This window comes from Podarcis filfolensis (assembly GCF_964270895.1).
Source record: "Podarcis filfolensis genome assembly, chromosome: 16".
NCBI lineage: Eukaryota > Metazoa > Chordata > Lepidosauria > Squamata > Lacertidae > Podarcis > Podarcis filfolensis.
In genome coordinates, this window is record NC_139620.1 from 15399961 (window position 1) to 15427680 (window position 27720).

The 27720-nt window shown below is 52.4% G+C and overlaps 4 protein-coding genes across 11 annotated transcripts in view; 1 reads left to right on the forward strand and 3 right to left on the reverse strand.

Annotated features, from left to right (window-relative positions):
* The window catches only part of GPHA2 (glycoprotein hormone subunit alpha 2), a gene marked incomplete at its 5' end in the record, with an annotated part of 53147 nt that overhangs the window by 16638 nt on the left and 8789 nt on the right, over window positions 1-27720 (reverse strand). The window lies entirely within an intron of this gene.
* On the reverse strand, window positions 927-7664 carry LOC310752196 (uncharacterized protein). 2 transcript variants are annotated; one of them, XM_083592071.1, is made up of 3 exons: window positions 5405-5775; window positions 1901-4136; window positions 927-1243 (listed from the first exon to the last, which is right to left on the reverse strand). In XM_083592071.1, the coding sequence occupies exons 1-2, from the start codon at window positions 5693-5695 to the stop codon at window positions 3915-3917; spliced, it is 513 nt and encodes a 170-aa protein (XP_083448197.1). In that variant the 5' UTR covers window positions 5696-5775; the 3' UTR covers window positions 927-1243; window positions 1901-3914. The 2 variants fall into 2 exon arrangements, with proteins under 2 accessions (XP_083448197.1, XP_083448198.1); XM_083592072.1 differs by lacking the exons at window positions 927-1243; window positions 5405-5775 and adding an exon at window positions 7469-7664 and having other exon boundaries at window positions 3848-4136.
* Window positions 6987-14808, forward strand: LOC310752187 (uncharacterized protein). 7 transcript variants are annotated; one of them, XR_014542860.1, is made up of 5 exons: window positions 6987-7248; window positions 9274-10214; window positions 11003-11087; window positions 12045-13259; window positions 13544-14808. XR_014542860.1 is itself a non-coding variant. In XM_083592050.1 (3 exons), the coding sequence occupies exon 2, from the start codon at window positions 9289-9291 to the stop codon at window positions 10255-10257; it is 969 nt and encodes a 322-aa protein (XP_083448176.1). In that variant the 5' UTR covers window positions 6987-7248; window positions 9274-9288; the 3' UTR covers window positions 10258-10279; window positions 11003-11628. The 7 variants fall into 7 exon arrangements, 4 of the variants coding, with proteins under 4 accessions (XP_083448176.1, XP_083448175.1, XP_083448174.1 ...); XR_014542861.1 differs by having other exon boundaries at window positions 11015-11087; XR_014542862.1 differs by having other exon boundaries at window positions 9274-10279; window positions 11015-11087; window positions 13544-14806.
* SNX15 (sorting nexin 15) lies at window positions 17417-27339 on the reverse strand. Its single transcript, XM_083592044.1, has 8 exons — window positions 27132-27339; window positions 25806-25841; window positions 24889-25009; window positions 23814-23929; window positions 23163-23406; window positions 19610-19774; window positions 18440-18700; window positions 17417-17739 (listed from the first exon to the last, which is right to left on the reverse strand). The coding sequence occupies exons 1-8, from the start codon at window positions 27228-27230 to the stop codon at window positions 17633-17635; spliced, it is 1149 nt and encodes a 382-aa protein (XP_083448170.1). The 5' UTR covers window positions 27231-27339; the 3' UTR covers window positions 17417-17632.

A 27720-nucleotide genomic window follows, 5' to 3' on the forward strand; every position in this document is an offset into this window, starting at 1 on the left:
GTGCCAGACCAGAAGATACTTCATTTTCACTCTGGCTCTCTGGCATAAATCAGCTGGGTCGTGCCTGAGCACCAGAACAAAATCTTTTGCTCTCTTTTGCTTAGGACCAAAAAAGGAGCGTCCGAAATTTGGTCCCAAGAATGTTGGAGAGTATGCAGCTTGCAACAGCTTTGTCATCCCTATAATAGCAGAGAACACCCTATTGATCAACTCAAGGAGCGGGGTTTTCTCCAACACAGTTGTCTTGTCTTAGGGCTCATCCATTTCCTGTGTTTTATAAGCATGGGTCCAAGAGGCTTTTCATTTGCCCTGCTGCTTTTCCCAGAAAAACCCACGATTTAGCTCTGAATTGTAATTGTAAAGGTAAAGGGACCCCTGACCATTAGGTCCAGTTGTGGACGACTCTGGGGTTCCAGCGCTCATCTTGCTGTATTGGCCGAGGAAGCCGGCGTACAGCTTCCGGGTCATGTGGCCAGCATGACTAAGCCGCTTCTGGTGAACCAGAGCAGCGCACGGAAACACCGTTTACCTTCCGGCCGGATCGGTACCTATTTATCTACTTGCACTTTGTGCTTTCGAACTGCTAGGTTGGCAGGAGCAGGGACCGAGCAACGGGAGCTTGCAGGGATTCAAACCGCCGACCTTCTGATCGGCAAGCCCTAGGCTCTGTGGTTTAACCCACAGTGCTACCCGCTTCCGCTGAATTGTAACAAATGTCAATCAGGTTTTCTGCAGAAAAGCACAGGACAAACAGAAGTGTGGATGAGCAAACCTCTACCCTAATCGCAGTGCAAAGGCTTGATTTTTCTTCCACTGAAAAGAAGCCTGGAGTCTGTTTTGGCCAAGAGGGAGGACTCCAGTTTTTCTACCTGGAAGGCAAACTTATTTTGCTGGCTTAAGTACATGGCAAAGCGCCAACAAGATCATCGTGCAGAATTCACTGTTTATTTCTCATCCCGCCGCATCCTTCCAGGTTCCTCTGCTCCGTCTGGGGCACTGCCTAGGTCTCGTCCTGGACTGCGTAGATCACAAAGTCATCGGGAAGATCAGCCTGGGTGCTCCTCCTCTGCCTGTTTGCGGTGAGCCAGCCTGTGGCCAGGGCCATCTTGAGCTTGCGCAGCCTGTACATCAAGCTCACCAGCTCCTGCTCCATGTACCCCAGCGACTTCAGGCCAGACCGGACAGAGCAGCCGCGCCGGGGCCCACAAGGCGTGTGCGGTGGGGGCATGTGGCAGTCCGTGACCTGATCAGAAAAAGGCAGCAGTGAGCAGTTGTTAAGACAGGGGCTGGGGAAGGCCACATTCCCTTGGAGGGGTCTGGGGAGCCACAACCAGGTAGGCCGCCCTTTCCTTGCTTGCTTTCTCCCACCCGCCTCTGGCATTTGCTGCCGGTTCATTTCCGGGCTTAACCCAAGGTGCTTGCAATTGTGTTTAAAACCCTGACAAACACAGGCCCCAAAGGCCTGAAACGCCTCCTTTCCTAATGACCCTCCTCAGCCCTGGTGATTCTTCCTCTTCCTTCTGTTTCCCACCACTGAGCCCTGGAGATGGAGGTTAATTGGGAGAGGAGTGTGTGTGCAATAATTTGCAGCCGGCTCCTTCCTGGCTGAAGCTTGCAAGCTGCATGTACAGGAAGAAGAAGAAGAAGAAGAAGAAGAAGAAGAAGAAGAAGAAGAAGAAGAGAGGAGGAGGAGGAGGAGGAGGAGGAGGAGGAGGAGGAGGAGGAGGAGGAGGACACTCTCATCCACCTGGAAATTCAAGCCCTCCCCCTGCTACTTGGAGGGGCCAGGCAAACCTGGAGAGCCCTGGAGGTCTGCCCACCCTATGTAGACTTCTGCCCTCTGCCTCACATGCCAGAGGCTGTGTTTGGCACCAGTTCTCTGCTGCCCCCAGGCACTCACCTCCGTTTCCCGCTGAGCCACTGGGCACTGCTCCATGGAGAAACCTCCCAGGAGCCAGACCAGGCTGTAGAAACACGCCAGGCTGACGAGCCACAGCAGAATCTGCCCATGCACCTGGTAGTTCTCCTGGTCCTCCGAGAGGCTGTTGTCCTGGTTGCTCAGGGCCCAGGCGGGGGCCAGCCACCCTAGCAAGCAGCAGATCCACCCACCCAGGACCACATCCATGGCCATTTCCTGCCTTCCTCTGAGCCTTACCATGGCACTGAGCCACCAGCAGCAGTGACATCACAAACCCCTGGGCAGGTGAGGTGGCCTCTTGCCCTCTCCAGGCAGGGAGAGCTGAGCCAAGAGGGCCCAGCAGGGACAGATGTCCTCTTTGATGGGCGGCCTTGTCTCCTTGAGAGGCTGTCAGAGGACAGTCCTCTTTATCTGGAGGGGTTGTGGGGGTGCTATCCAAGGGGAGCAAAGCAAGGGCAGAAGCAGCAGACTGAGCAGGCACACCCGCAATGGTGAGATGTATTTTATCTCTTATTTAAAGCATAGTCAATGGTTTCTGAAGTGGATAATTAGCATATGCAAATGATATGCACCACCGGGGTCCTTCAAGAGGAAGGGAAGGATATGAATGGAATAAATAAATAAATGATATCTTGCCCTCTTTTCTGGAGGGGGGGGAGGGGGGCAAATGTAGTAAGTGGCCACTTCTGGAGCTTGGGGATAACAAGCAGGTGGTGGTTTGCACCATCTTGGGGCCCCAATTATTTGAATATGCAGGATTGGTTTCATTCTTTTTAAAAAATGCAAATAGGATCAGCTGTGCAGTGGGGGAGGAAGCTGATAATTATCAGAATTGCAATAAGCTTCTGAAAGTGCTGTTTGGCATGATGGGGACAGCCCTCGTTGGTGCTGAATGTGATCTTTCCTCCCCATGCAAATAGCAGCTTCAAAGGATTGAATTCAGGCAAGGAAATCAAAGAGTTAAAGCAAACACACACATGCAACAATGAGAGGTAACATTGGATCTATCCTCTGACAACAAAGCAGCAAGTATGGTTGCCTTTGCCTTCTCTAGATCAGTTAAGTTAGCTTACGATGAGAAACCTATCCAAGTTATGTACATATAACAAACTACTTTATTATTTGCTTACTCTGCAAGCATCTCTCTGTGTATAATTGCAAAAGGTAAGGTCTACTCTCCAACCAGAATTCACAAGCCTTCTCCTTCTCCAACAGGTAATTTGGCTTGGGTGGGATGGGCAAAGTCCACTTGGCAGCTAGCCACACAAGGGTACAGACAATGGTGCAAGGATCTGGGTACACACAATGTTTGTGTACTTGCAGAAACCTTAGAACCGAACCCCTGCTTAAAATGCAATCATACTGCTATCAATGCCCCTCTCCAGTAGGGCTGGGCGATATCTGGTTTTCAAGATCGCGATGGCTCACCAACTAAACATTGAGATATAGTGATGTATCACAATGTCTGAAATGAGGATGGAGCTATACAGATGCATTGCCTGGCTTCACAGTTTTCCCCGCATTGAGATTTTTGCTGGCGCCTGCTCTTCTGATTCGCTGCAGGAATCAGGGGCTGCAGGAATCAAGAGAAGCATAGACTGGCTTAACATTTGCCCCCACATTATGATTTTTGCCTAGCGTGCCTAGCTTGCGCGCACACACACACACACACAAACACATGTGTGTTTGTGTGTGCGCGCACCATGATTTGCAATATATTGCCAGGTCAAAAATTATGATATGGACTTCAAACCAGTTTGGGATGATATATTGATATATATCGCCCAGCCCTGCTCTCCAGCATTATTCCCCCACCCTGACTTCTCCCTCTTCCCTGTGCCTTCCCTGTGGCACTTCTGCCTGCATTTCCCAATTCCTTTGGCTGCAGAACCGGCGCAATTTCCGCCCCCATGAAGGTGCCCTGTGGCCTCCTCTGCCATAGATTTATTATTACTATTTTGAGTATTGCTTTCCAAACCCTCCCCAGTCCCCAGGCTCAGTCCTCCTCTTCGATGTCAAACACCACCAAGTTGAAGGCCTTGGCGCTTTCCCTGGCCAGCTGGCACTCGGGTGCCCGGCAGCCGCGGTGGCGCAGGGTGAGGGCGGCCTTGTGGTTCCGCACAAGCGTCACCAGCTTCACGAGCTCCAGCTCCATCTGGAAGAAGGCGTGCAAGAGGTGCCGCTCCAGATCCTGTTCGTGGGCCAGCTGGGCTTCTTCCTGTGGAGGAGGAGGAGGAGGATGTTGGTCAGGCAGCACAGGGGCTGTGAACATTACAGGAAGATGCTTGAGATGAAACAGGCCAAGGGTGCCCCTAGCAGCCAGAGCAATGGTTGCCAAATTGCTGATGGGGTCGAAAGGAAACCAGAGCAATACTTTTTATCGAAGGAGGAGTCCAAGGCACCATCCAACTGTCTTAGGGACTCCACTCCAGATTTGCGTAGGGTTTGCTAATAATAATAATAATAAATTTGTTATTTATACCCCACCCATCTGGTTGGGTATCCTCAGCCACTCTGGGCAGCTTCCAACAAAAGATTAAAAATACATTACAACATCAGTCATTAAAAACTTCCCTAAACAGGGCTGCCTTCAGATGTCTTCGAAACGTCAGAAAGTTGTTTATTTCTTTGACATCTGATGGGAGGGCATTCCACAGGGCGGGTGCTACTACTGAGAAGGCCCTCTGCCTGTTTCCCTGTAACTTCGCTTCTCACAGTGAAGGCCCTTGGAGCTGGACCTCAGTGTCCAGGCTGAACGATGGGAGTGGAGACGCTCCTTCAGGTATACTGGGCCGAGGCCTTAGCCTGTTCTTCTCCCAGCAGAGATTTAGGACTTGAGTTTTCCTTCTCCTAGATGAGCTACCTTCCCAAGTGGCCAATCTCTTCCAGTATGCCTCTGAATAACAGTTGCTCAGAATCCCGAGTGGGGAAGAGAGCATTGCTGTTGCACCCAGGTCCTGCTTGCTGGCGGCATCCCAGGACACTGGATTAGACAGGCCCCCTATGATCTGACCCAGCTACAGGCCTCTCCTTGCAGAAGTCTAGTGGTACCTCGGGTTAAGTACTTAATTCGTTCTGGAGGTCCGAACCTGAAACTGTTCTTAACCTGAAGCACCACTTTAGCTAATGGGGCCTCCTGCTGCCGCCGCACCACCAGAGCACAATTTCTGTTCTCATCCTGAAGCAAAGTTCTTAACCTGAGGTACTATTTCTGGGTTAGTGAAGTCTGTAACCTGAAGCGTATGTAACCCGAGGGACCACTGTATTTGTGATAACAGAACCTCCACGCTCAGGGACAGTCTACCTCTGAATACCAGCTGATGGGGAACGATGACTGGAGAGTTGCCTTTGTGCTCAGGTCCTGCTTGTGGGTTTCTCTTTGGAAAGCTGGTCACTGTGAGGGCAGGATGGGCCCCCTTTGGCTCTTCTAATCTTCTTCTGTTTGTCTCCTGGAACCCCCCCCTCCACCTCCCTTCCCTTTCTTACCCGTGCATCTTCTGCCTTGGGCTTCGTGTGCAGCCATTTTGCTCCCAGGGCCAGCACCAGAACCACGATGGAGCCAAATGCCAAGCTGTCCCAAGCCCCGGGGTTGACGGCTTCCTTCTGCTCTTCCACTGCAGCATGGCGTACGGCAGAGCTTCCCTGGCAGAGCCACAACACCCACAGCAGGCTGTGCATGGTGAATACAAATGGTGGCGGAGTCCCTGGGGCAAAGCAGGCCCTGGTCTGTGATGTCACAGATGCGTCAGCCCCATTGGCCAGTGGCGTGGGTGACATCGGGAGAGGGTTCCGTCAGCTGGCCAATTGCTCATTTATTTGCTACCTTTTAATCCCCCCTTCTTTCCTCCCACATGTGGCACACATATACTCAACAAATAAATAAATAAATGATGTGGGCCCAACTGTGAGGAACTCCCTTCCGCAAGAAGTTAGACAAGCACTGTCCCTTCAGAGTTTCTGGCACCTGGTCAAAGTTGTTCTATTTCAGGAAGCCTTTGTACCCTGAATGTTCCTTGCTTTCTTTCCTTTCTCTTTCTCTCTCTTATTTTATATATATATATTTTTATTTAAAAAACCAATTATTATTATTATTATTATTTATATTAAATGCTCAAGGTTATAGATATTGGAGGCTCGATTTATGTTTTAATTTAATGTTTTAGTATTGCATATTTCATTGCTGTAAGCTGCCCTGAGGCCTTCAGGGTGAAAAGCGGGAGAAGCGTTTTTAAATAAATAAAGAATATATTTCAGCAATGTAAATGTTCTACTTTTATTTTTCCTTACTTAGAATTCCAATAAATACTGGCTGGAGGGGAGAGAAACTCTGGTGCTCAAATCCTGGTTGCGGGTTTCACAAAATGAGCACCTGGTTGGCCACTGTGAGAACAGGATGCTGGCCTAGGTGGGCCATGGGCCTGATCCCACAGGCTTTTCTTAGGTTCTTAGGAGCAGGCATTGAGACATACTCCAAGTGACCGGACCCAGTTAGTACCCTGGAAGCTGTAGCCCGTCCTAGCTGCGATTTTGGGGGCCACCTTCAAGGGCAGTCCTGCAAACAATGCACCGCAGTAGTCTACCCCAGGGCCTGACTCCCGCTCACACCCCTTGCTTGCACAAAAGGGTCCTGTGTGGTGGTCTTTGCTTGAGCCGCCTTCAGAGCAAAAGCTAGCCATCAAATCAAAGGTGGCCTTAAACGTGTGAATGCACTTTAGGAGTATAGGTCACAACAACAGTGGGAGAAGCAGGCCATATTCAGGGAGGAAAAGCACCTTATTAATCCCATTTCTAGCCCACCTTTTTTCCTCCAAGGAGCTCCGGGTGTGGTGCGCAGGGTTCTCCCCGTCCTGATTTAATTCACCCCACAACAACCCTGTAAGGTAGGTTAAGCGGAGAAGCAATGACCGGCCCCCAAAATCGCACCCAGGGCTGAGTGGGGATTTGAACCCGCGTCTGCCAGGTCCTAGTAGCCAGCGCTCTAACCACTACGCATCACTACCTCGCCCCCGCTCACAGCGCCGGGCTCCCTCCCCCAGCAGCTGCAGAGAGCAGCCTCGCCTTGCCGTTTGCAGGACCTTGGTGCGCCCTTCGTGCAAAGCCTGGGCGCGTTCCCACGTGCAAAGCCTGCGTTAGGGAGGAGCAGCCGCGCCCCCTCCCCAAAGAATAGCTTCGGGGGCGGATCGCTCGTTCTGTGTCTGTGTGTGTCCCCCCCACCCACTCCAGCCACGTGATGGAGCAGCAGCCCAACATGGCGCAGTCCTCCTAGGCCGCTCCATCCCAGCCCGGCGGGGAGGCCATCTGGCCTTGCAGAGCATCCCGGAGACCGGCAGGTAAGTGAGGTGGGGGGTGTTGGTGGAGGGGGCGCACCAGAGTCCCTCCCCCCCCCGTGCAAAACCGCACGCCTTGCACGGTTCCCTAAACTGCCTTTCCCGCCCCTACCCCCCAGGTCCGCTGCTGGGATGGAGCCACGTGCCGGGTGGGGTGGGTGGGGGTCGCCTTCTTGTGCCCTTCCCCTCCAGAGAAGGACCCGAGAACCCAGGGACAACCTACCCCACCCCGTCGAGGAGAAGCAGGAGCCTTGCATCCAGGCGGCAAGGCGAGGATGGAGGACGTTGTGGTCCATCCAGATGCGGCTCCCGTCACCAACATCTTTGCACCCCGGTTGGGGCTGTAGGGCATTGGAGGCCAGCAGCACATCTGGAGGGTGACATTGGGGGGCGGGGTCTTTCTCCACCATCTCTGCTCTGCTGTTCAGAAGGTGGGAGGGATCTGCCTGGGTTCCACCGACTCTGCAAACCTTGTGGGGTGCTGGACGGGTGGGGGAGAGTGGGCTTCTCAGGGGCAGGGGGAGGAAATAGGGGCACCTTGGGGAGACGCTCACTGAACTCACCCCATGTGCTTCTCCACCAGATTGTGGTCCTAGCAGTTTAGGGTAGATCTCTTGGAAGAACCAGATATAGAACATTGCAAAATATCTCATGAACCGGTGGCCAAGATCAAAATAGTCAATCTCTGTTGAATATATCTGTTTAGCAGAGATTAGCAGAACAATGCAAATTTTTATTATTATTGCTACTATTGTACTGTATTTGCTCAAATAAGCTAAAGGTGGCATGCATGAGTCCCCTCCTCCCCATCCTATCCTCACAACAACCCTGTGAGGTAGGTTGGGATGAGAGAGGCAGTGACTGGCCCCAAGGTCACCCAGTGAGTTTGGTGGCTGAGCAGAGATTTGATCCTGGACTCCCAGGGCCTAGTGCCATGGGTAGGCAAACTAAGGCCCGGGGGCTGGATCTAGCCCAATCGCCTGCTAAATCTGGCCCGCGGACGGTCCAGGAATCAGCATGTTTTTACATGAGTAGAATGTGTGCTTTTATTTAAAATGCATCTGTGGGTTATTTGTGGGGCATAGGAATTTGTTCATTCCCCCCCAATATAGTCCGGCCCCCCACAAGGTCTGAGGGACAGTGGACCGGCCCCCTGCGGAAAAAGTTTGCTGACCCCTGTACAATCTAACCTCTACAACTACCAACATTCAATATCCTTATCTGTTGAATAAATCTTTTGAACAAGTAGAACAGTTTATTTATTTCATAAAATGTATACACTACTTGATTGTTTATTTTTAAAAAAGGCACTTCAAAGCAATTTACAAAAAGGTAAAACAATAAAATTAGCAGTAAGAAAAAAAAGTAGTGTAAGGAATTCAAAGAGTTAAAATAACAATAGAAGAAAAACAAGATGTAACAACTCTAAACAATGCAAAATGTGCTATGAAACAATGACTGATCTCAGTAACCCAGCCAGTAAGTTGGAAGGGAGCTGTAAGTCAGTGGGCAGTGCCCCTGCTTGGCATGTAGAAGGTGTCAGGTTGACTCCCCACCAGCATCTCCAGGTAGGGCTAGAAATGTCTGAAACCCTGATGAGCCACTGCCTGCCAGTGTTGACCAGCGTCTTCCAGCATGGTGCCATCTAGATGTGCTCAGTTGGGCTGAACATCTGGAGGGGGAGTTGTAGCCCAAAACATCTGGAGGGCACCAGGTTGGGCAAGGCTGGTGTTGAGCTTGGAGGAAAAACCAGATATCTGCAGATGTGGAGATGATGATGATGATAGTATTTATATGCCACCCATCTGACTGGGTTGCCCCAGCCACTCGGGGCAGCTTCCAACAAAATATTAAAAACACAGTAAAACATCAATCGTTAAAATTTTCCCTGAACAGGGCTGCCTTCAGGTTGTTTATTTGTTGGACGCCTGTTGGGAAGGGTGGGAAATGGATGCCTCTGCATGAGAGAGGGAGAAGGGAGCGCCTTTCCCTTCTGCTCTGACCCCTTTCCCTCCTTCTTGCCCTCAGCGCAATTCACCCGCCATGGTGAAGATCTTTGTGGGGGGCCTGTCTCCCGTGGTGACGGCCGAGGAGCTGAGGAAGCTCTTTGAGCAGTACGGGCAGGTGAACGAGTGCGACATCCTCAAGAACTTTGCCTTTGTGCACATGGAGAAGGAGGATGAGGCCCACCAGGCCATCAGCGCCCTGCACAAGAGCGAGTTCTATGGGGCCCACCTGACGGTGGAATACGCCACATCCAAGATCCGAAACGCCACCAAGATCTACGTGGGGAACGTCTCCGCCAAGGCCACCACCTCCCAGATCCGCCAGCTCTTTGAGAGGTTCGGCAAAGTGGTGGAGTGCGACATTGTCAAGAACTACGCCTTCGTCCACATGGCCAAGGAGAGGGAGGCCATGGACGCCATCTTGAACCTCAATGACACCCCTTTGGAGGACCAGAAAATCTTCGTCACCCTTTCCAAGAGCAACAGCTCCCTGCGGGCTGCCAAGGGGGCGGCGGCAGCAGCAGCAGCGGTGCCCACCCCGCCTCCCCCATCCCCAAGCTACTACTTCTCCAGGGGGCGGCTGCCACCCCCGCCCCCGGCCTACACCCCCTACTGCCCCCGGGCGTGGTACGACAGGGAGTACTGCGACCGCTACTCGTACGAGCTCTACGACCGGGCCCGGGCCGCCTACGACCGGGCCTTGCCTCCTCCCCCTGCCGCCTATAGGGAAAGGAGCCCCGTGGGCAGGCGGACAGCTGCCTCCACCGCCGTCGTGGCCCAGTACGCTGACCCCTACGCGGCTGCAGCTGCCGCGGCTGCCGCGGCTGCCGCCACAGCCGCCGCCAACCAGACCTACAACCCGGCCTACAGCCAGCCAGGGTACGCAGCCGCGGCTGCCGCTGCTGCCACATACTCCCAGTACAGCATAGGAACCGCCTACAACGTGGCGGAGTACTACGAGAGGTACGCCAGCGCATACGCCGCCCAGTATGCGCAGACCTTCTGAGCACGGTGTGCCTTTTCTGGCAGTAAGTTTCTGGAGGTCCTTGGTTGCTTGGGATGGGGGGTGGCGGCGGGGTGGGAGGGAGCAGGTGGTCGTGGGCAGGAGAAGGGATTGCCTCAGAAACACCCCACCTCTGTGGCTTCAGCTCTACAGTGCTGGGGAAATCCAGCCAGATGGGCGGGGTATAAATAATAAGTTTATATTATTATTACAGTGCGTTCCCCTGCATGTGGGCATTTGATTTCCGCACCCTGCCTTCTCCCGGCAATCGAGGGTATGCAGGGACACCTTCTAGCCAGGGATGAAAGAATTTGCGGAGGGTTCAATGAGGGGCAGGGCCTGGGGAAGATATTGAGGGCCAGATCAAGGCCTGGGGGGGCCACAGTTGACACGAGCCCAGTATTGTCTGTCCTGGCCAGCAGCTGCTGTTTAAGGCAGGCTTTGCCAAGCTGTTGCCCTCCAGATGTTAGAGGGAGGGGAAAGCTTGGGAGGTTGTGGGATCAGTCCAGCAAGGTGGGCTCTCAGCTAGCTGGCAGGCTGGTTGGCCGGCCGGTGTGTGTGTGTGTGTGTGTGTGTGTGTGTGTGCGCGCACGGGGTCCGAGATTGTGCCCACCCCCCATGTCTCTTTGTTTGCCTGTGCAAAATACATTACATAGGATGCAAACCTCCGTGTATATGTGATTCACACTTATTACGTCTGTGTATATACAGACACACACGCGCGCATGCATGCACCTGAATTGTGTAGATCTCTTTGCAGGCATCGCCACCGCAGTGTCTGTGAGGCCCTTTGCTGATCACACGCTGACTTTTTACTCCAGCTTCCTTCCAAGGTTGGTGATGCTGCATTTTTTTTACCCCCTACCCTCCGTCCTTCCTGCCCTCTCGCCTTTTTCTTCCTTCACCCTCTTTCCTTTTTTTTTTTTTTTTGATCCGGTCGTTACCTTTTTGTTAAAAAAAAAAACCTGCTTCGAAGACCCGCCGCCTGCCTCGCCAACCCCCGCCTTTCGAACCCGCCGTGAGCCGAAGACGGTTTTGCTCGTAGAAACGTGCCCGCTTTTTTGAACTCTCCTCGTGCCCGGAGCAGCGGGCGTTTGCCAACCTCCGAACTCTCTGCCGGCTAATTCTTTGCTTGCCCCGTGGTGTTGCTGCCTGCCGAACCTCTGACCCCCGTGTCGCCCAGGTCTCTGCCGGGCTCCTGAGCCAGGGAGAGAGGCCTCCTTTTGCTTCTGCTGTATTCCTGGGTACCGTTCTGTTCTGTTCTGTTTGTTGCCTTTGTACAATCGGTTAATGGAGCTTGTTCCTGTCGTGGCAACTCGTTTGCTTTTTTCCCTTATTTTTTTAAATGTCGATCATTAAATGGCTTTTACAGAACCTCTCGCGTCTCGTCGTGAAATTACACCCACCCCAATCCCCGCCGCCGCCCGACTTCGCCTCTGCCTTCGATTTCCTCCACCCCACTTTCTGCATGGGGCGGGAGGGAATTGCCCATTCTTGCTGATCTTTACCGCATCCCCCCTGCCCCGCCCCCCAAGTTTACTTCCTGCCTTCCCTCCCTCTGCTTTCCCTCAAGAGTGGTCCTCTCTTTGGGCTCTGCCTCCCTCTTTGCCACCACTAACTCTATCCGTCCGTCCATCCGTCTCGCCCGGAGAGTTAGGGAACCATTGCCAAATCCGCAGCAAATTCTGGCTCCCGTCTGTGGGACTGACTAACGCAGCCTAGGCTGGGCATCTTGCGGTTTGTTAACCCTGTTTTTTCTCCCTCCATTGACTTTCTCTTTCTGTGGACAGCTGCTTCTGGAAGGCGACCTCGGGCAGGCAGAGCTGACCCGAAGCGACTCAGCGCCACCAGCCAGCCGAGAAGAAGGCGAAACTCCTGCAAGCGAACCTTCGGCCTCTTGCACTCGTAGCGTAGGCACTGGGAAGGAATGGGGTATTTGGGCAGGGGTGAGCGAGGGGCCTGGAAAGGGGGGGGGTTGTCTGGGTTAGGGTACTACCGTAAGCTGCTTTCCCCTCGCCTTCCTCCCCCCAGGCGGAAAGACCACTCAAGAGGAGGGTACGGGCGTGATCTGCCCCTGGGCTGGGGTGCCCGGTCTGGTTCTTTCTGCGGAGAGACAGCTGGGGTTGTCTGGGTTAGGAGAGACAGCCAGGCTCAGAGACAGCCTTCCTGTCCTTGGGTTCCCATTTGCTCTGCCCAAAAGGGTTGGTTTTGTCTCTCTGAAAGGTAAGCAGAAGGACGGAGCCTCCGAGGTGTAAAGAAAATAGTCCCCTTGCTGCCTGGTCCCACTCGTTTGTTTTAGACCCCTCTTTGTCCTGCTGTCAGCTGACGGATCCCCCGACAGCAGAGCCAGATCTGAACTCGGGACCTCATGATGTGGGGAAGCCTGTGAGGTAAGCAAGCTCTTTCTCCACCCCACCCCCTGGCTGGGGCTGAGGGAGGGGTGGTGCTTTGCGGAGCCAAGGGGGGGGGGGAGAAGCTCTTGCAGGAGAAGCCTTCAGCTCCAAACTCCCCACTCCACTAGCTTGAACGTGACCTTTCTTCGGTGTCCTCTGGGTGTGGCTTCTGGGGACCATCAATCATCAGAAGCTGAGGCAAGAGACAGATGTCTGTGGAGCCCTTGGGGGATACCTCCATCCCCATCTCCTCCTCACAAAGGAATACAGTCGTCTCTCGGAAGTCGAACAGAATCCATTCCGAGAGGTCCATTCAACTTCCAAAACGTTCAGAAACCAAATCACAGCTTCTGATTGGCTGCAGGAAGCTCCTGCAGCCACTCGGAAGCCCCGCCGGACATTCGGGGTCCCAAAGAATGTATGCAAACCGGAACAACCACTTTCCGGGTTTGCGGCATTCGGGAGCCAAAATGTCCAAGTTCCAGGGCATTCAACAACCAAGATCTGACTGTACTTGTGCCCCCGACCCCTGCTTTCCCTCCTCCCCGGGTTCTCCCTTATCCTCCAAGTGGGGCCATGAGCTTCACCCTTTGAGCTGTGGTATGGCAAGAGGTGGAAGGACAGATCGTGAAGTTGAGGCTCCAATACTTTGGTCACATCATGAGAAGAGAAGACTCCCTGGAAAAGACCCTGATGTTGGGAAAGATGGAGGGCACAAGGAGAAGGGGACGACAGAGGACGAGATGGTTGGATGGTATTCTCGAAGCTACCAGCATGAGTCTGTCCAAACTGCGGGAGGCAGTGGAAGACAGGAGTGCCTGGCGTGCTCTGGTCCATGGGGTCACGAAGAGTCGGACACGACTAAACGACTATAAACAACAACAACATGGCAAGAGGTGAGTTTGCACCTCCCTGGCTTGGCTGGGGCTTGTAGGACGCAGAATCACAACCCGCCATGATTGTGTGGGTTTCACTTCCTGGCATGAACTCTTTTCTGTGCGACAATAAAAGCAGGTTGGCACAAGGACCCTTTGGCACAAGGACCCCCAAAGAGACTGCTTTTCATCCATGTGGCCCTCGCTCCCCAGCTCTGGCCACTTGGCACAGAATCGTGCTGGAGTTGGGACTCCAGCCGGCAGCGCTGCCTAATGGTCAGAGATCCCTGGAGTTGGCCAGGTACGGAGAGCTCCCACAGGTGCTTTGAGGGAAGAGGAAGCAGGACAAAGGGGGTGACCTGAGAGGGAAAGAAGCAGGAGTTTTCCCTAGTGGTTGCTGTCCCTGCTGCTGCACGGTCTTCCCACACGTAGCAGCAGCGTAGGGGGGAATAAAGCAGATAGAGAAAAGTTTTTATCCCTCCCTTGGAAGTCATGGGCATCCACAGCAGCTGGATGTTGGAAGATTGAGGGCAAGGTCCTTCACGCAGCACACAGTTAAACTGTGGAACTCCCTTCCACAGGAGGCAGTGATGACCACCAGCTTGGATGGCTTTAAAAGGGAATTGGACAAATTCATAGAGGAGGAGGCTGCTACAAGCCATGATGGCCATTACTCTGCCTCCTGGGAGGCAGCAATGCTTCTGAATGCCAGTTGCTGGAAACCACAGGAGGGGAGAATTGCTCTTGAACTCATGTCCTGCTTGAGAGTTTCCCAGTGGAGGCACCTGGCTGGCCACTGTGAGAATAGGATGCTGGACCAGATGGGCCCTCCTCGGCCTGATTCAGCAGGCTCTTACTCCATTCCTTAGGAGAAAATGCTTTTAATGTGTAACTCCCAGTGATTGCTAAAAGGAAGCTGCTGCAGTGTGGAGACCCAACCTGCCAGGGGGAGGGGCAGAGCGGAGGAGGCAGGTGAGCAGGGATTGGGTGGAGCAAGTGAGCTCCCTGCTGGCTATGTGAAAAGTGAGAAGCTTCCACAGCCGGTCTTCTCCATCCTCCAGACATCACCAGAGTTCAGGGATGCATCCCAGCCAAGAAATGAAACGTTGGAGCAGGGCTTCGGGATAACCTTGAGGGTTAGATTGGGGCCTGGAGGGCCACTTTTGACTCCTGAGCTATTTGTAGGCCCTGGGGAGTGGGGCTTGAGACCTCATGGAGCACCAAGGAACATCATGAGTGCCTGAGAAATTAAAACAGCTTTTAAAAATGGTGACTGTGTGTTTTGCTTCCCTGTCCCCCATCCCCTGCTTCCGTTGACTGCTGGGCCGTGAGAGGGGACACCCCCACCACCTGCCGTGCCCCAGGCTTCTTTGGCCTGAAACAACTCTCCCGTTTTCGAAGCCCAGCGGCTGAGAATTATCTGCACTCTTCCCTAAATCGTGTTCTTTATTATTACAGTGGTACCTCAGGTTACATACGCTTCAGGTTACAGGCGCTTCAGGTTACAGACTCCGCTAACCCAGAAATAGTGCTTCAGGTTAAGAACTTTGCTTCAGGATAAGAACAGAAATCGGGCTCTGGTGGCGCGGCAGCAGCAGGAGGCCCCCATTAGCTAAAGTGGTGCTTCAGGTTAAGAACAGTTTCAGGTTAAGAACGGACCTCCAGAACAAATTAAGTACTTAACCTGAGGTACCACTGTATTGTGTTTATACTCCACCTTTTCCTCCAAGGAGCTCATCAAGATGGCATACATGGTTCTCCCCTTCCTCATTTAATCCCCACAACAACCCTGTGAGGGAGGTTCGGCTGAGAGGCAATGAGCTGAGTGGCTGAGTGGAGGATTTGAACCCTAGTCTCCCAGGTCCTGGTCTGACACTCTTTAACCACACCACCACTGGCTCTTGTGGGGGGGCGGAAATAGCTGTGTGTATGTTTTCAGGGGCGGGCAGTACCTGCTGGCTGCTGGCTGGGGCTGATGGGAGTTGTAGTCTGAGGACATCTGGGGGGAGATAACAGGCTGCCCTAGCACATGCCCCCCACCCCGCCATCATATGTGTGCCAGATTTGAGGTGTGCCAGAAAGGAAGCACCCCAAGTACAGTCTGGAATGAGTTAAATCACTGGAGCATCAGCCTAGTGACGCAGAAGGCCTATCAAGCCTTCTGCCTTGAAACTGAGAAGAAGGAAACGTCAGTTTGGCCTGTGTTTTTGTGCCCCCCCCGCTCCTGCAGAGTTGGACCCAAAGATGCATGGAGACCTCAGGCCAAAAAGATCAGCCCCCCCCCCATCCAGCCTCCCCGTTGTCAAATGCAGGAACTACAACCCCAAATTCCAGGTTCCCTACCATGGGACAAGAGCCCAGCATGGTGTCTTCGGGTGGGCAGGGGGAGTCCCAAAGCCTTGCAACACTTCTCCCCCCCCACCCCCGAAATAACCCTTCTTCAGTATGTGAAGAGGTGGGAAAAACTGCCTCCTAATATTTTAAAAGAGCTATAATTTATAGAGCATTTTTCACTCGATATCTCTGAAATTTGGAAGAGTGAATTTTATAATGTGATGCCAGGGAGAATTACTGGAAGAACTACCTCTTGGCTTGGATTAAGCAGATCCGTCCTTTCGATAGGCTAATTGCTGCTCTCTTCTTGAACATTTGTAAGAAATAGCTTACCGTAAAGAAATTTTAAGGGTGTGACCCGATGCACATTTTAACTTTGGAGTCTACTGATGAACTCTGTGGACCTTGTTTCTAAGTAAATACGGATCCTATCAGTCTCTGTTGCCCCTCTTACCTACAGATTGTTACTGTTGTTAATTACTATGATTAATGTTAACATGTATGGCCCACTCTTCACTAGCAGGTCCCAGGGCAGGTTACAAGCGAAAATTCTGAATTAAAAACAGTTAAAACAGATGGCAATTGCAGGAGCAGGCTGGGCCCTGGAACACGAGGGCCCCTTCCCCCAATTTCAGCTGTGCATTTTACAAAATGTAGAATAGTTAAAATGCACTTTTTCCTCTCTTGCATTAAAGTTCCCTAGGTGGGAAGAGAACCAAAAGCTGACCGAGTTCCTGGGCAGATTCAGGCTTCAGGACAGATTAAAAAAAAGAACTTACTCATGCAGCACATATCTGATATAAAGGAGGCAGTGATGGCTACCAACTTGGATGGCTTTAAAAGAAGATGAGACAGATTCATGGAGGAAAAGGCTATTGATGGCTACTAGCCAGGATGGCTCTGTTCTGGCTCCGGGAGGAGAGAGGGCTCTGGTGCTCAAGTCCTGCTTGCAGGTTTCCTCACAGAAAACCACCCGTGCAGGTAATAGCTTATAAATCACGGCAATAAGATTTGTTCCAATGACATTGTTTGCGATAAAAACCAATTGTTTGGGCATCAGTGGGGAGGCTTGGTCAGTTGCCAACAGAAAAAGGATGCATAACTGAAAAAGCAAACAATGTGAAACAATTAAATACCGGAAATCTCTATAATTTATTGGAGAAGCGAGTTTTGTACAGGGTGAGTCTTTTAAAAGAGGCCCTGTGGAACATGTGTACTCTGTATCCACAGGGCCTCTTTTAAAGGACTCTCCCTGTGAAAATGACAAGGAAAAGTTTTATTCATTGAGAAGCAAGTTTTAAAATGTGGAAAGCTCCTGAGGGATCAAATTTTGTTGGAACAAATCTTATTGCTGTAATTTATAAGCTGCTGCCTGCATGGGTTGTTTTCTCTTTTCCCCCAAACTGACACATGCAGTTCCTGAGTTTGATGGAGGTTTCCTAGAAGAGGCACCAGGTTGGCCACTCTGAGAAAAGAATGATGGACAAGGGAGGCCCTCGGCCTGATCCAGCAGGTTCTACGGTCGTCCAGGCGCAGTGGGAATAAACCAAGACACACGGGTGGAAAGGAGATTTACAAACATGTATTGTTTTTACAGTGCGGCTTTAAGTTCCCAACAAAAGTGAGGCAGGGTTCGGGTGAAGTCAAGGGGCTGGATCTGTTCCAGGCAGCTTATGCCAGAGTGAGGCTGTGGGTCAACGAGGAAGCAAATGGCCATTCTGCTCCCAAGCTGACGCACGGCCACTGCGGGTGGAGTGCGGGGTTTGGAAGCCCCACTCACAGCTGTAGGTGCTTCAGGTGCAGCTGGAAGATTTCCTCGGCCCTCTGGAGGTACTCTGCTGTCTTCTTCTTCACGGCCTCCCTGCGAGCTGCGTCAGGGTCCCCTGAAAGAAGGGAGGAGCAGGTCTTGGCTGATGGCTACAACCCTCCTGGCAACAAAAGGGTGGGAGGGCAGCAGCTTAGCAGTTAGAGCAATCTGCCTTGCATGCAGAAGGCCCAAAGCCCAACAAAGACGAGTAACAGGACAGTACGTGGTTAAACCTCTGGAACTCATGCCTTTAGCAGGCAGTGATGGCTAGGGCTGGGCGACATCTGGTTTTCATCATCGAGATATATCACTGGCTAAGCATCGCAATATACCAATATATCACGATGTCTGAAATAAGGTTGGAGCTATGTGGAGGCATTGGGTGTTTTTACCGCATTGTGATATTTGCATCGCGTGCCCACACGTGATTCACGATAAATTGGCAGGTCAAAAATTATGAAACCATTCTCTCCCCCCCCCCCCCGCCCATTTTTGAGGTTTCTTCTTGCAATCAACCAGTATATAAATCTTTTGAAATAAATAAAGGAGATTAAAGTGAGGGGGGCAGGATCCCCTCAGAGACCTTGAAAAGGCAAAGTTTACAGCCACGTTTACTTGGAAGCAAGCCTCAGCGAGTTGAAACGGGCTAACTTCCTAGAAGCCACATGGACTTGTGGCTCTGACTCTCGGAGACCAATTCCCCGGCCCTCCACATGGGGAGGTGCCCAGGGGAGGGGAGCTGGAATATAGTTTGGGGATCAGGCATCGCCCGTTACCTTGCAGTCCCTGCAGCAAGAGGTCAACACCGCTGCGGTAGCCACAGAAAGCCGCCTTGTAGTCCTTGGCAGCTTCACTCTCCAAGGCCTGCCTGATGCGCTCTGTGGCCAATGGCAGGTAACTGCCTGGGTCCGATGCAGCAGCTCCTTCCTGGGCTACCTGGCCCGCTCCTGCGCTGGGGGCAGAAAGCACTGGTCCATGTCCTGAGGCAGCGAGATCGGCCAGCTCTTCCTCGTGGGAGAGGCTGGCTGCACCGGGGTCTGGAGAGAACAAAGAAAAATGTTATTTATCTATTAACTTACAAAAATATTTGCACACCACTGCAGTTTTTTAAACAAAGAAAAAATTACAACAGCTTATGGCAATAAAAACAAAACCGTACAATGAAACTATTAAAAAGTTAAAAACAGACTTCAATGAACCATTGCAGAACGATGCACTTTTAATTGCCTACACAGATATGGCAGAATAGAAAAGTCTCCAGCAGGCATTTAAAAGTTGGCACAAAAGGCGCCTGCTGAATCTGTAGGGGCAGAGAGTTCCACAGGACCAGGCCAACAACACTGAAGGCTTCAGGTTCTTCTTGTTGTCAAATGAGCCTTGGCAGCTCTGGGAATGACCAGCGACATTCCTGCAGATGACCTCAGTGGTCAAAGTGAAATACCCTGGACCAAAGTTGTTTTGTAAATTAATAAAAGGGCCTTGAACCTGGCTCAGCTGTTTTAACAAGGCTGTCACATGTTCTTGGTCAGATGCTCCCATCAGTAGTCTAGTTGCTGCATTCTGCACCAGCTGGAGCGTTTGAACTAGGCCCAAGGGCAGCCCCACACAAAGCACATTGCAATAGTCCAGCTTCACAGACTACAGTGGTCAGGCTATCCCTGACCAGGAACGGCCATAGCTAGCAAACCAAGGAGGAGGATTTGGCCCCTAAGATGTAACCAGGAGTACCCTGCAAGCCATATGCTTGCTCCATCCAGAATACTTTCCACTGCCAAGCATCGTGGCAACAGTACAGAAAAACTAAAAGTAAAATCCCAACAATGCAATTCAGCTTGCTGTTCATCTTCCTGTTCAGAAGTGGGGAGGGACCCTGCAACTTGGCTACCTATATCCTACATGGTCCAGGGCCCCCCCCTCCCTGCCACTTGGCGTTTGAGCCTACCTACCTTCCTTTGAGAAGGGATCAAACAGGGCTAACTCCTGGAGCGACAAGGGGCCGCGGGAGGGCGACCCCAGACCCTTCTCGCCTTCCTCCTCCTCTTCGTCACCGCCAAAGGCAAAGAGAGCATCCAAGGCCTCGTCGTCACACTTCTCGGGCGAGGAGGGCCTCCCTGTGGAGGGGACACTGATCAGTGCAAGGCATCGATAACCCCCAACCCAGAAAACGCCTAGAGCAGGGGTCAGCAAACGTTTTCAGCAGGGGGCCAGTCCCCTGTCCCTCAGACCTTGTGGGGGGCTGGATTATATATATATATATATTTTAAAAGAACCAATTCCTATGCTCCACAAATAACCCAGAGATGCATTTTAAATAAAAGGACACATTCTACTCATGTAAAAACACACTGATTCCTGATTTAGAAGGTGATTGGGCCGGATCCAGGCCCCGGGCCTTAGTTTGCCTACCCATGGCCTAGAGCAGGGGTCTGCAACCCGCGGCTCCGGAGCCGCATGTGGCTCTTTTACACCTTTGCCGCGGCTCCGGGGCGGATACTAGCGAGGGGAGGAGGCGCATTGTGCGCCCCGACACTCCCCACTGTGGCGGGCGCTGTACTGGCTGTGACGTCGCATGGGGGCGGTGCGTGCGTTAGTCACGCACCATCCCGACGTCACCTTCCCGCCCGCTGTCAGATCGGAGGGCAGCGGCGCGCATGCTTTAAATGTCGCAATGGTTTTGCGGCTCCCAGGTTTTTTTCCTTTGGAAACGGGTCCAAGTGGCTCTTTTTGTCTTAAAGGTTGCAAACCCCTGGCCTAGAGTGACAAGGCTTTGCAATGGCTCAATCAGCACTCGGACTCAAATGGGCTACAGAGGTTGTCCTGGCCAGACTGGCGGAAGGAAAGGCACACTCTGGACATGCGCAGGGCCTTTAGGATCTTCTACAGGTGCACAGAGAAAGTGCGCCAGTCAGAGGTCAGATTGTTTCCCCTCCTATCCAGTTCCAAGAGGCAAAAGCCCCGCCCCCCCGCGTCATTGTAACAACTCACCTTCATGAGTCCCAACAAGCTAAGCCTTAGCGGAGGCCTCCTTTGTGAGGTGAACACCATAAAAGGTACAGCCTGCGGAGGCTCACATCCAGTCTGGAAACTGCTGAGATAAATCCCATATAGGCTGCATTACAGCAGTCCAGGCAGGAGGTCACTAGAGTGTGGACAACTGGGGCCAGGATGCCCTGATCTAGGACTGGCCACAAATCTGGCTCAGCTGGGTATTGTCAGGGATTGGACTCAAGAGGGCAAGATGGATCATTCCCCCCCACCCCCTTTATGACGTTGCAGGAGAAGAGGGATGGAGAATCGATTTATAGCAGGAGTTTGTGGAAAGTCACAGCTCAGATGAACAGAAGAGTTGGGAAGGGCTAGAAGAAGGGGGTGGGAATTGTGGCAGGGCAGCCAGGTGACACGTTGTCATCAGAGGGTATTTCTGATCCCCCTTCTCCCAGAACTTGGCAGGGTTCGTTAAGAGTGCAGAAACAAAGGAATCAAAGACGTTTGACCACAAGTGGACACTGTAAAGGGAGATGCTGTTCCTAGGAAGGAGGGAGGAGAAGCCCAGTTTGGAGCAACACCATTGTTAAGGCTTGCTGCGTTCTTTTGTCTCTCACTACAGTGGTACCATGGGATGCGGGTGGCGCTGTGGGTTAAACCACAGAGCCTAGGATTTGCCGATCAGAAGGTCGGCGGTTCGAATCCCTGCAACAGGGTTAGCTCCCGTTGCTCAGTCCCTGCTCCTGCCAACCTAGCAGTTCAAAAGCACGTCAAAGTGCAAGTAGATAAATAGGTACCGCTCCGGCGGGAAGGTAAACGACGTTTCCGTGCGCTGCTCTGGTTCGCCAGAAGCAGCTTAGTCATGCTGGCCACATGACCTGGAAGCTGTATGCCAGCTCCCTCAGCTAATAAAGCGAGATGAGCGCCACAACCCCAGAGTCGGTCACGACTGGACCTAATGGTCAGGGGTCCCTTTACCTTTTTACAGTGGTACCTCGGGTTAAGTACAGTGTTACCTCAGGTTAAGTACTTAATTCGTTCCGGAGGTCCGTTCTTAACCTGAAACTGTTCTTAACCTGAAGCACCACTTTAGCTAATGGGGCCTCCTGCTGCTGCCGCGCCGCTGGAGCACAATTTCTGTTCTCATCCTGAAGCAAAGTTCTTAACCCGAGGTACTATTTCTGGGTTAGCGGAGTCTGTAACCTGAAGCATATGTAACCTGAAGCGTATGTAACCTGAAGCGTATGTAACCCGAGGTACCACTGTATTATGATTGAATAAACTCATTAAAAAAGACTCTACCTTGTTTTCTCTGCTCTTGCTGCAACAGGGGGAGGAATAGCTTTCCCAAAGCCTTGACAGGTATCGGCACTCCTGGTTGCAAAAGCCACTTGGGAGTCCAGGGACAATTTGGAATCTAGGAGTATCCCCCGGGCGACCAACCTGGCCCTCCCAGGAAATACACCTAATTCCTGGACACTGGAACCGCTCAGCCACCATGCTTCTATCCTTACAGGTTTCAGCCTCGGTTCACTGGTCCTTAAGCTGTCCATCACTGCCAGCAGACACCTGCCCAGACTCTCCTCCTGCTGATGGTATGGAGAGATACAGGTGTTTGCCACCAGCATACCTGCTCCCAATCCCCAGGTGACAGCTCCCAAGGGTTTCATACAGGTGTTAAAAAGTGTGGGAGACAGGCCATGGAGCTGGGTCACCCTCTCCTACTTTCTGGCAGTGACCCTGTAGGTAGGGACAGAACCTCTCTGCAAGGCAGCACCCTCCGTCTCCCACCTGCCCAGGTCACTCCAGAAGGACACGAGTGTGAGCCAGTGTGGTGTAGTGGTTAAGAGCGGTAGATTCGCAATCTGGGGAACCGGGTTCGCGTCTCCGCTCCTCCACATGCAGCTGCTGGGTGACCTTGGGCCAGTCACACTTCTTTGAAGTCTCTCAGCCTTACGCACCTCACATAGTGTTTATTGTGGGGGAGGAAGGGAAAGGAGAATGTTAGCCGCTTTGAGACTCCTTCGGGTAGTGATAAAGCGGGATATCAAATCCAAACCAGTGGTGTCAAAAGCCACTGAGAGGTCAAGGAGGACCACCAGGGCCACACGTCCCCTGCCTTCCTTACGTTAAAAATCTTATTCAAATCTCCAGCCAGACCCACTTTTGCCACCGTTGAAATGTGGCCCCTGGAAGGTTGTGGCCCTCAGGCTGTTAATAGGTTCAGCTGTTTTAAATCCACCAGCACCCAATCATTGCAAGGGCTCCCACTGCTCCCTCTACGGGTGAGGAGAGGGAGAAGGAACAGGAAAAGAAGAAGAAATGTCTCCTAGTTGTCCTACCCATCTCTTCTCTCCAAAAATAACCTTATCATGGTCTCTGTTCAAGTAAGGAAAAAAATTAAATACCGCGCCTGAGCATGTGCAGAGTGCCTTTCTCTCCATGAGGAAAACAAAATGCAAACCAGATCCACAGCTTGTCTCGTTTTATGCCCGAAGCTCTAGAAGGCTGTACCTTCCTCCTCTGTTCGGGGCTGCAGGGCACCACACTCCTCGCTCGCTGCCTCCGGAGCAACATCAGGGTTCTGCTGCTCCAAATCCAGGCCCCCCTGTTTGGAGTCCAGGAGCACCTGCTCATCCACAGATCCCAGAGCATCCTCCGCTGGCTCCACTCCTTCCGAGGATGGTGGCACTGGGATCAGAGGGGGAGGCAGAGAGGGCAGGTCGCGGGTCTCCAGAGGTCTCCTCCCCTCCCCACTCTGCAAGACAGAAGCAGCAGAGAGTGGGTCCAAATGTTGGCCGGGCGGGGGAGACGAGGGGTCCTTTATTTGAGGATCGGGGCAAAACTTCAGGCAAGGACCCAGTGCCACTTTTGCAACCAAGGAGGGACCCAGGGACACTACTCCAAAGATGGCTTTAGCATTTTTGGAGTGGTAGTGGCAGTGGGCAGGGAGACCACTTGGAAATTGCTGTGGGGGGGTGGGGGGGTTTCTTGGTGGGCCCATTAACTATGTGTTTCCTTATTCACACAGCACAGAGTTAAACTACGGAACTCCCTCCCACAGGAGGCAGGGATGGCCGCCAACCTGAAGCACCTTTGGAGAAAAAGGTGGGATATAAATAAATAGATGCAATAAATAAATAAAACCTGCCCGGCCAAAAATACCCGAAAGAACTCCTTCAGCTGAGGGCTGTTGTTCAAGGCTGGAATGTCCACGGTGAAGCGTAGCATCACCTCAGCCGCTTTCCGCCGCTCCTCAATCACCTCAGGCTCAAATCGGCCTGCAAAGAAGAGGAACAGATTCAAATCATGTGTGTGAGGGGATCAGAACACACACACACACACACACACACACACACACACCTCTGCTCTCATGTACCAGCGACAACGACCCTGAAGCAATGCACAAGAGGCCTCCGTTTTTCTGGCCTGGCAAAAAATCACCAGAACCTAAAACTTTCAGCTGCAGACCCTCAAAAATGGAATCTGGTGGGGCTGAACAATGGGAGATTTGGGGCAGACAAAATGAGGCACACCTTCACATAGTTTAGCTGTGGAATTTGCTACCACAAGATATTGTGATTGTCCCCCCCCCCCCAAATTTAAATGGTTTTTAAAAGCAGATTACTGGGAATCACAAGTTCAGGTCCTAGACTGGGGCAACCCAGTCAGAAGGGTAAAGTACAAGTAATTTATTATTACTATCTTCATCATTATTATATTAGCCTCTGGAGCAGCAGGAAGAAAGCGTCCATGTTACAGCTGTTTAGCCACCTTCAAATATCTGAAGGGCTGGCACATGGAAGATGGAGCAAGCTTGTTTTCTGCTTTTCCAGAAGCAGATTAAAATGGCAAGAAAAAAGGAGACCCCGGCTAAATTAAACATTAGGAAGAACTTTCCAAGGGTAGGAGCTGTTTTGACAGTGGAACGGACGCCCTCAGAAGGTGGTGAGTTCTCCTTCAATGGAGGTTTTTAAAGTGAGGTCAGACAGCTATTTGTCAGAGATTCTTTAGCTGGGATTCCTGCATTGCAGAGAGTTGGACAAGATGACACTGGGGGGGGGGGGTGCCTTCCAATTCCATGTTTCCAATTCCATATTTTGCTCGGCTCCTGCTTAGTGGCTTCCCAGAAGGGGCGTCTGGCTGACCCCCGTGGGGACGGATGTCAGATCAGATGTGCCCCCCCCCTTTTGGCTCGGCCCAGCCGCTGCCCATCTCCCACCCAGCCGGAGATCCTCACCAAAGACGTGAGCCTTGGGGAAGGGGGGGAAATCCTCCAGTCGACGGAAGAGGTTGCGATGCGTGTACGCCAGGTCCCCGTGCAGCTTCTTGAAGTCACTGTACCGCTTCCAGACCACGATCTGTAGGAAGGAAGAGGCATGAGGACCGTGCTTGGAGTGCCCTTTCTCCTGTGGAAGATCTACAAAGCTGCCTCAGAGTCAGGCCAATGGCCCACCTACTGCAGCTAAACCACACAGTACTGCCCACAGAGAGCCAGTGTGGTGTAGTGGCTAGGAGCGGTAGACTCGTAATCTGGGTTTGATTCCCCGCTCCTCCACATGCAGCTGCTGGGTGACCTTGGGCTAGTCACACTTCTCTGAAGTCTCTCAGCCCCACTCACCTCACAGAGCGTTTGTTGTCGGGGAGGAAGGGAAAGGAGAATGTTAGCCGCTCTGCTTTGAGACTCCTTCGGGTAGTGATAAAGCGGGATATCAAATCCAAACTCTTCTTCTTCACACCATTAGTTCCCAAACCTTATGGGTCCCACAAACTCCTCCCCGGTGCTCGCTACCCTATCCATCAGAAAGCACTGCTCAGAATAGCACTTTGCATGACCCACTGAGGACAAAATCCCAAACGGCAACTGTTAATTCACATTTGTTCGAAATCCAGTTAAACATCACTTTCGTTTAATTAACTCAACAGAACCGAGGAACATGACCCAAGTCTGGAAGATACCGGTATGTGCACCACCAGCACTCCAGCCTCTTAGCAGCACCCTAGGTAATCCCATTGCCCCCGGGTACCACCTGCTTTATGAAACTGTCTTGAGCTCCTTGGAGGCATGACAGAGTAGAAACAAAATGGATAACATTTCTGAAGCGGCTGGCAAGGCCCACACTCCCACCCCGCCTGGGTCACCCAGCAAGGACCTACCTCCTTGACATCTTCTGGGTTCACCTTTGAGACAAACTGGAAAGGGGACAAAAAGTGAGATTTTGAGCATAAGCAAGGAATTTTCAGCCAGCAAGGGGTGTGTGTGTGTGTGTGTGTTGGAGGGGGCACGTTATTTTCCTCCTGCACCAAGGAAGGTGGGGTTTCCTTGGGGCATCTTCCTTGGGGTGGAGTGTGCACTGCAATCTCTATGGTCTCCAAAAAACTGGCAGAAAATATTTTTAAAAGATAAACCAACCAGGCATATAGGGAAGAAAAAGCCTCGCTGAAGCAGAGCCAGCATGGCTTTCACCAGAGTAAGACCTGTTTCACACACCTATTGGGAGTTCTTTGAGAGGGACAACAAGCATCTCGATTCATCTGTTTTTGACATAGTATATTTGGGACTTTCGAAAAGCTTCTGATAAGGTACCTCACCCAAGACTCCTGAATAAGCTTAGCAGTCAAGGAATAAGAGGCTCAAATCCTCCTTGCCGGTTTCTCTCTGGGGCAACTGGCTGGCCACTGTGAGAACAGGATGCTGGACTAGGTGGGCCCACCATGGCCTGACCCAGAAAGCTCTTCTCAGGTTCTCCCAACAGACTCCCCCTACTCCCTGTTTTAGGGGGCCCTGGTATCCAAAGAAAAGATCTCTGCCATTCCTGAGACACAGCTGAACCCCCAAGGGCGGAGCAGAGAGCAGAGTGTGGGCACAAATGCCAGAGCTGAGGCCCACTCTGAGCCAGAAGGCGGTCCTTATTATTCCCAGGTTAAGGAGAGAGGATGGGAGCTGTTCTCCTACCCAGATGTACTCAAGAGTTCAATGAAACTTACAGGGATGCATGCAGGATTGCAGCCATGTAGCCTGCAATAATGCTACCTTATACCAGGTCAGACCAACTCAGTACTGCCGACACTGACTGGTAGCAGCAGCAGCAGCTCTTTGGGATTTCAGGCCAGCAGGCAGGGCTCTCTCCCATACCTACCTGGAGGTGCCCCCGCAGATCTAACCTGGGATGCTCTGCTTGCAAGGCGGCCGCTTTTTCACCGCGCTACGGCCCTTCCTGTGTGTCTACTCAGACGTAAGTCCCACTGAGCTCAGTTGGGTTTACTTCCAGGTAAAAGCAAGAGGGGAGAACCAGAAGCCCTCTGCAAGGAGAGCAAGCCCACCCTAAGCTGGAAGCCACCCCCCCCTTTGCCCGAGCCTGCTCTGAGCTTGCACTCTGCACATGCACAGAGGCAGGTGCCGCGAACAGGTGCAGCGGATTCAAATCCCTCCAGGTGAGCATCTAGGCGGCTCCCCAGGTACGGCGGCTCCCCCTTCCTCACCTTGGCAGTCACTTTGTACTCGGTGTAGCCCTTGGGGTGGCTGCGGTGCTCGGTCACCGTGTAGTGCCGCTGGTACTCCTCCTTCACCCGGCGGGACATCCTGCCGCCCCTCCGGGCGCTGCGGCCCCTTTAAATCCAGGACCGCCGGGCTGGGCGGCTCCTGCCCTCCTTTCCCTCTGGCGCCCGGACTCCCCCCGTAGTGCGCATGCGCGGTCTGTTGGCCGCTCCCATTGCCTAATACTCCAGAGACGAGGGAGCGTCTTCCAAGTGCAAGCCCGGACAGCACGCGTCAGGGCTCCTCTGCAAAGTGCCCGACGCGCATTGCGTCCTGCTGCAAGACTAAGGGAGCAGAATAGGGTGGGGCTCACTGGGCCTGCAGAATTTATGCTGGACACGTTTTGCATAGTAAGCCTGGAGTGGGCAGTCAATCCCGCGAGAAGAAAGCTCCATCTGTCTTTCCAAGGGGACCACGTTTGCAGGAGGCTGAGGCGCCTGTGGTTTAAGGAGGACCAGCTTAAGTTGCTTCTTTAATGAGAAATAAAGGAGCAGGGATTTTTCCCCTGCAAAAATCTGAATATTAAAAATACTT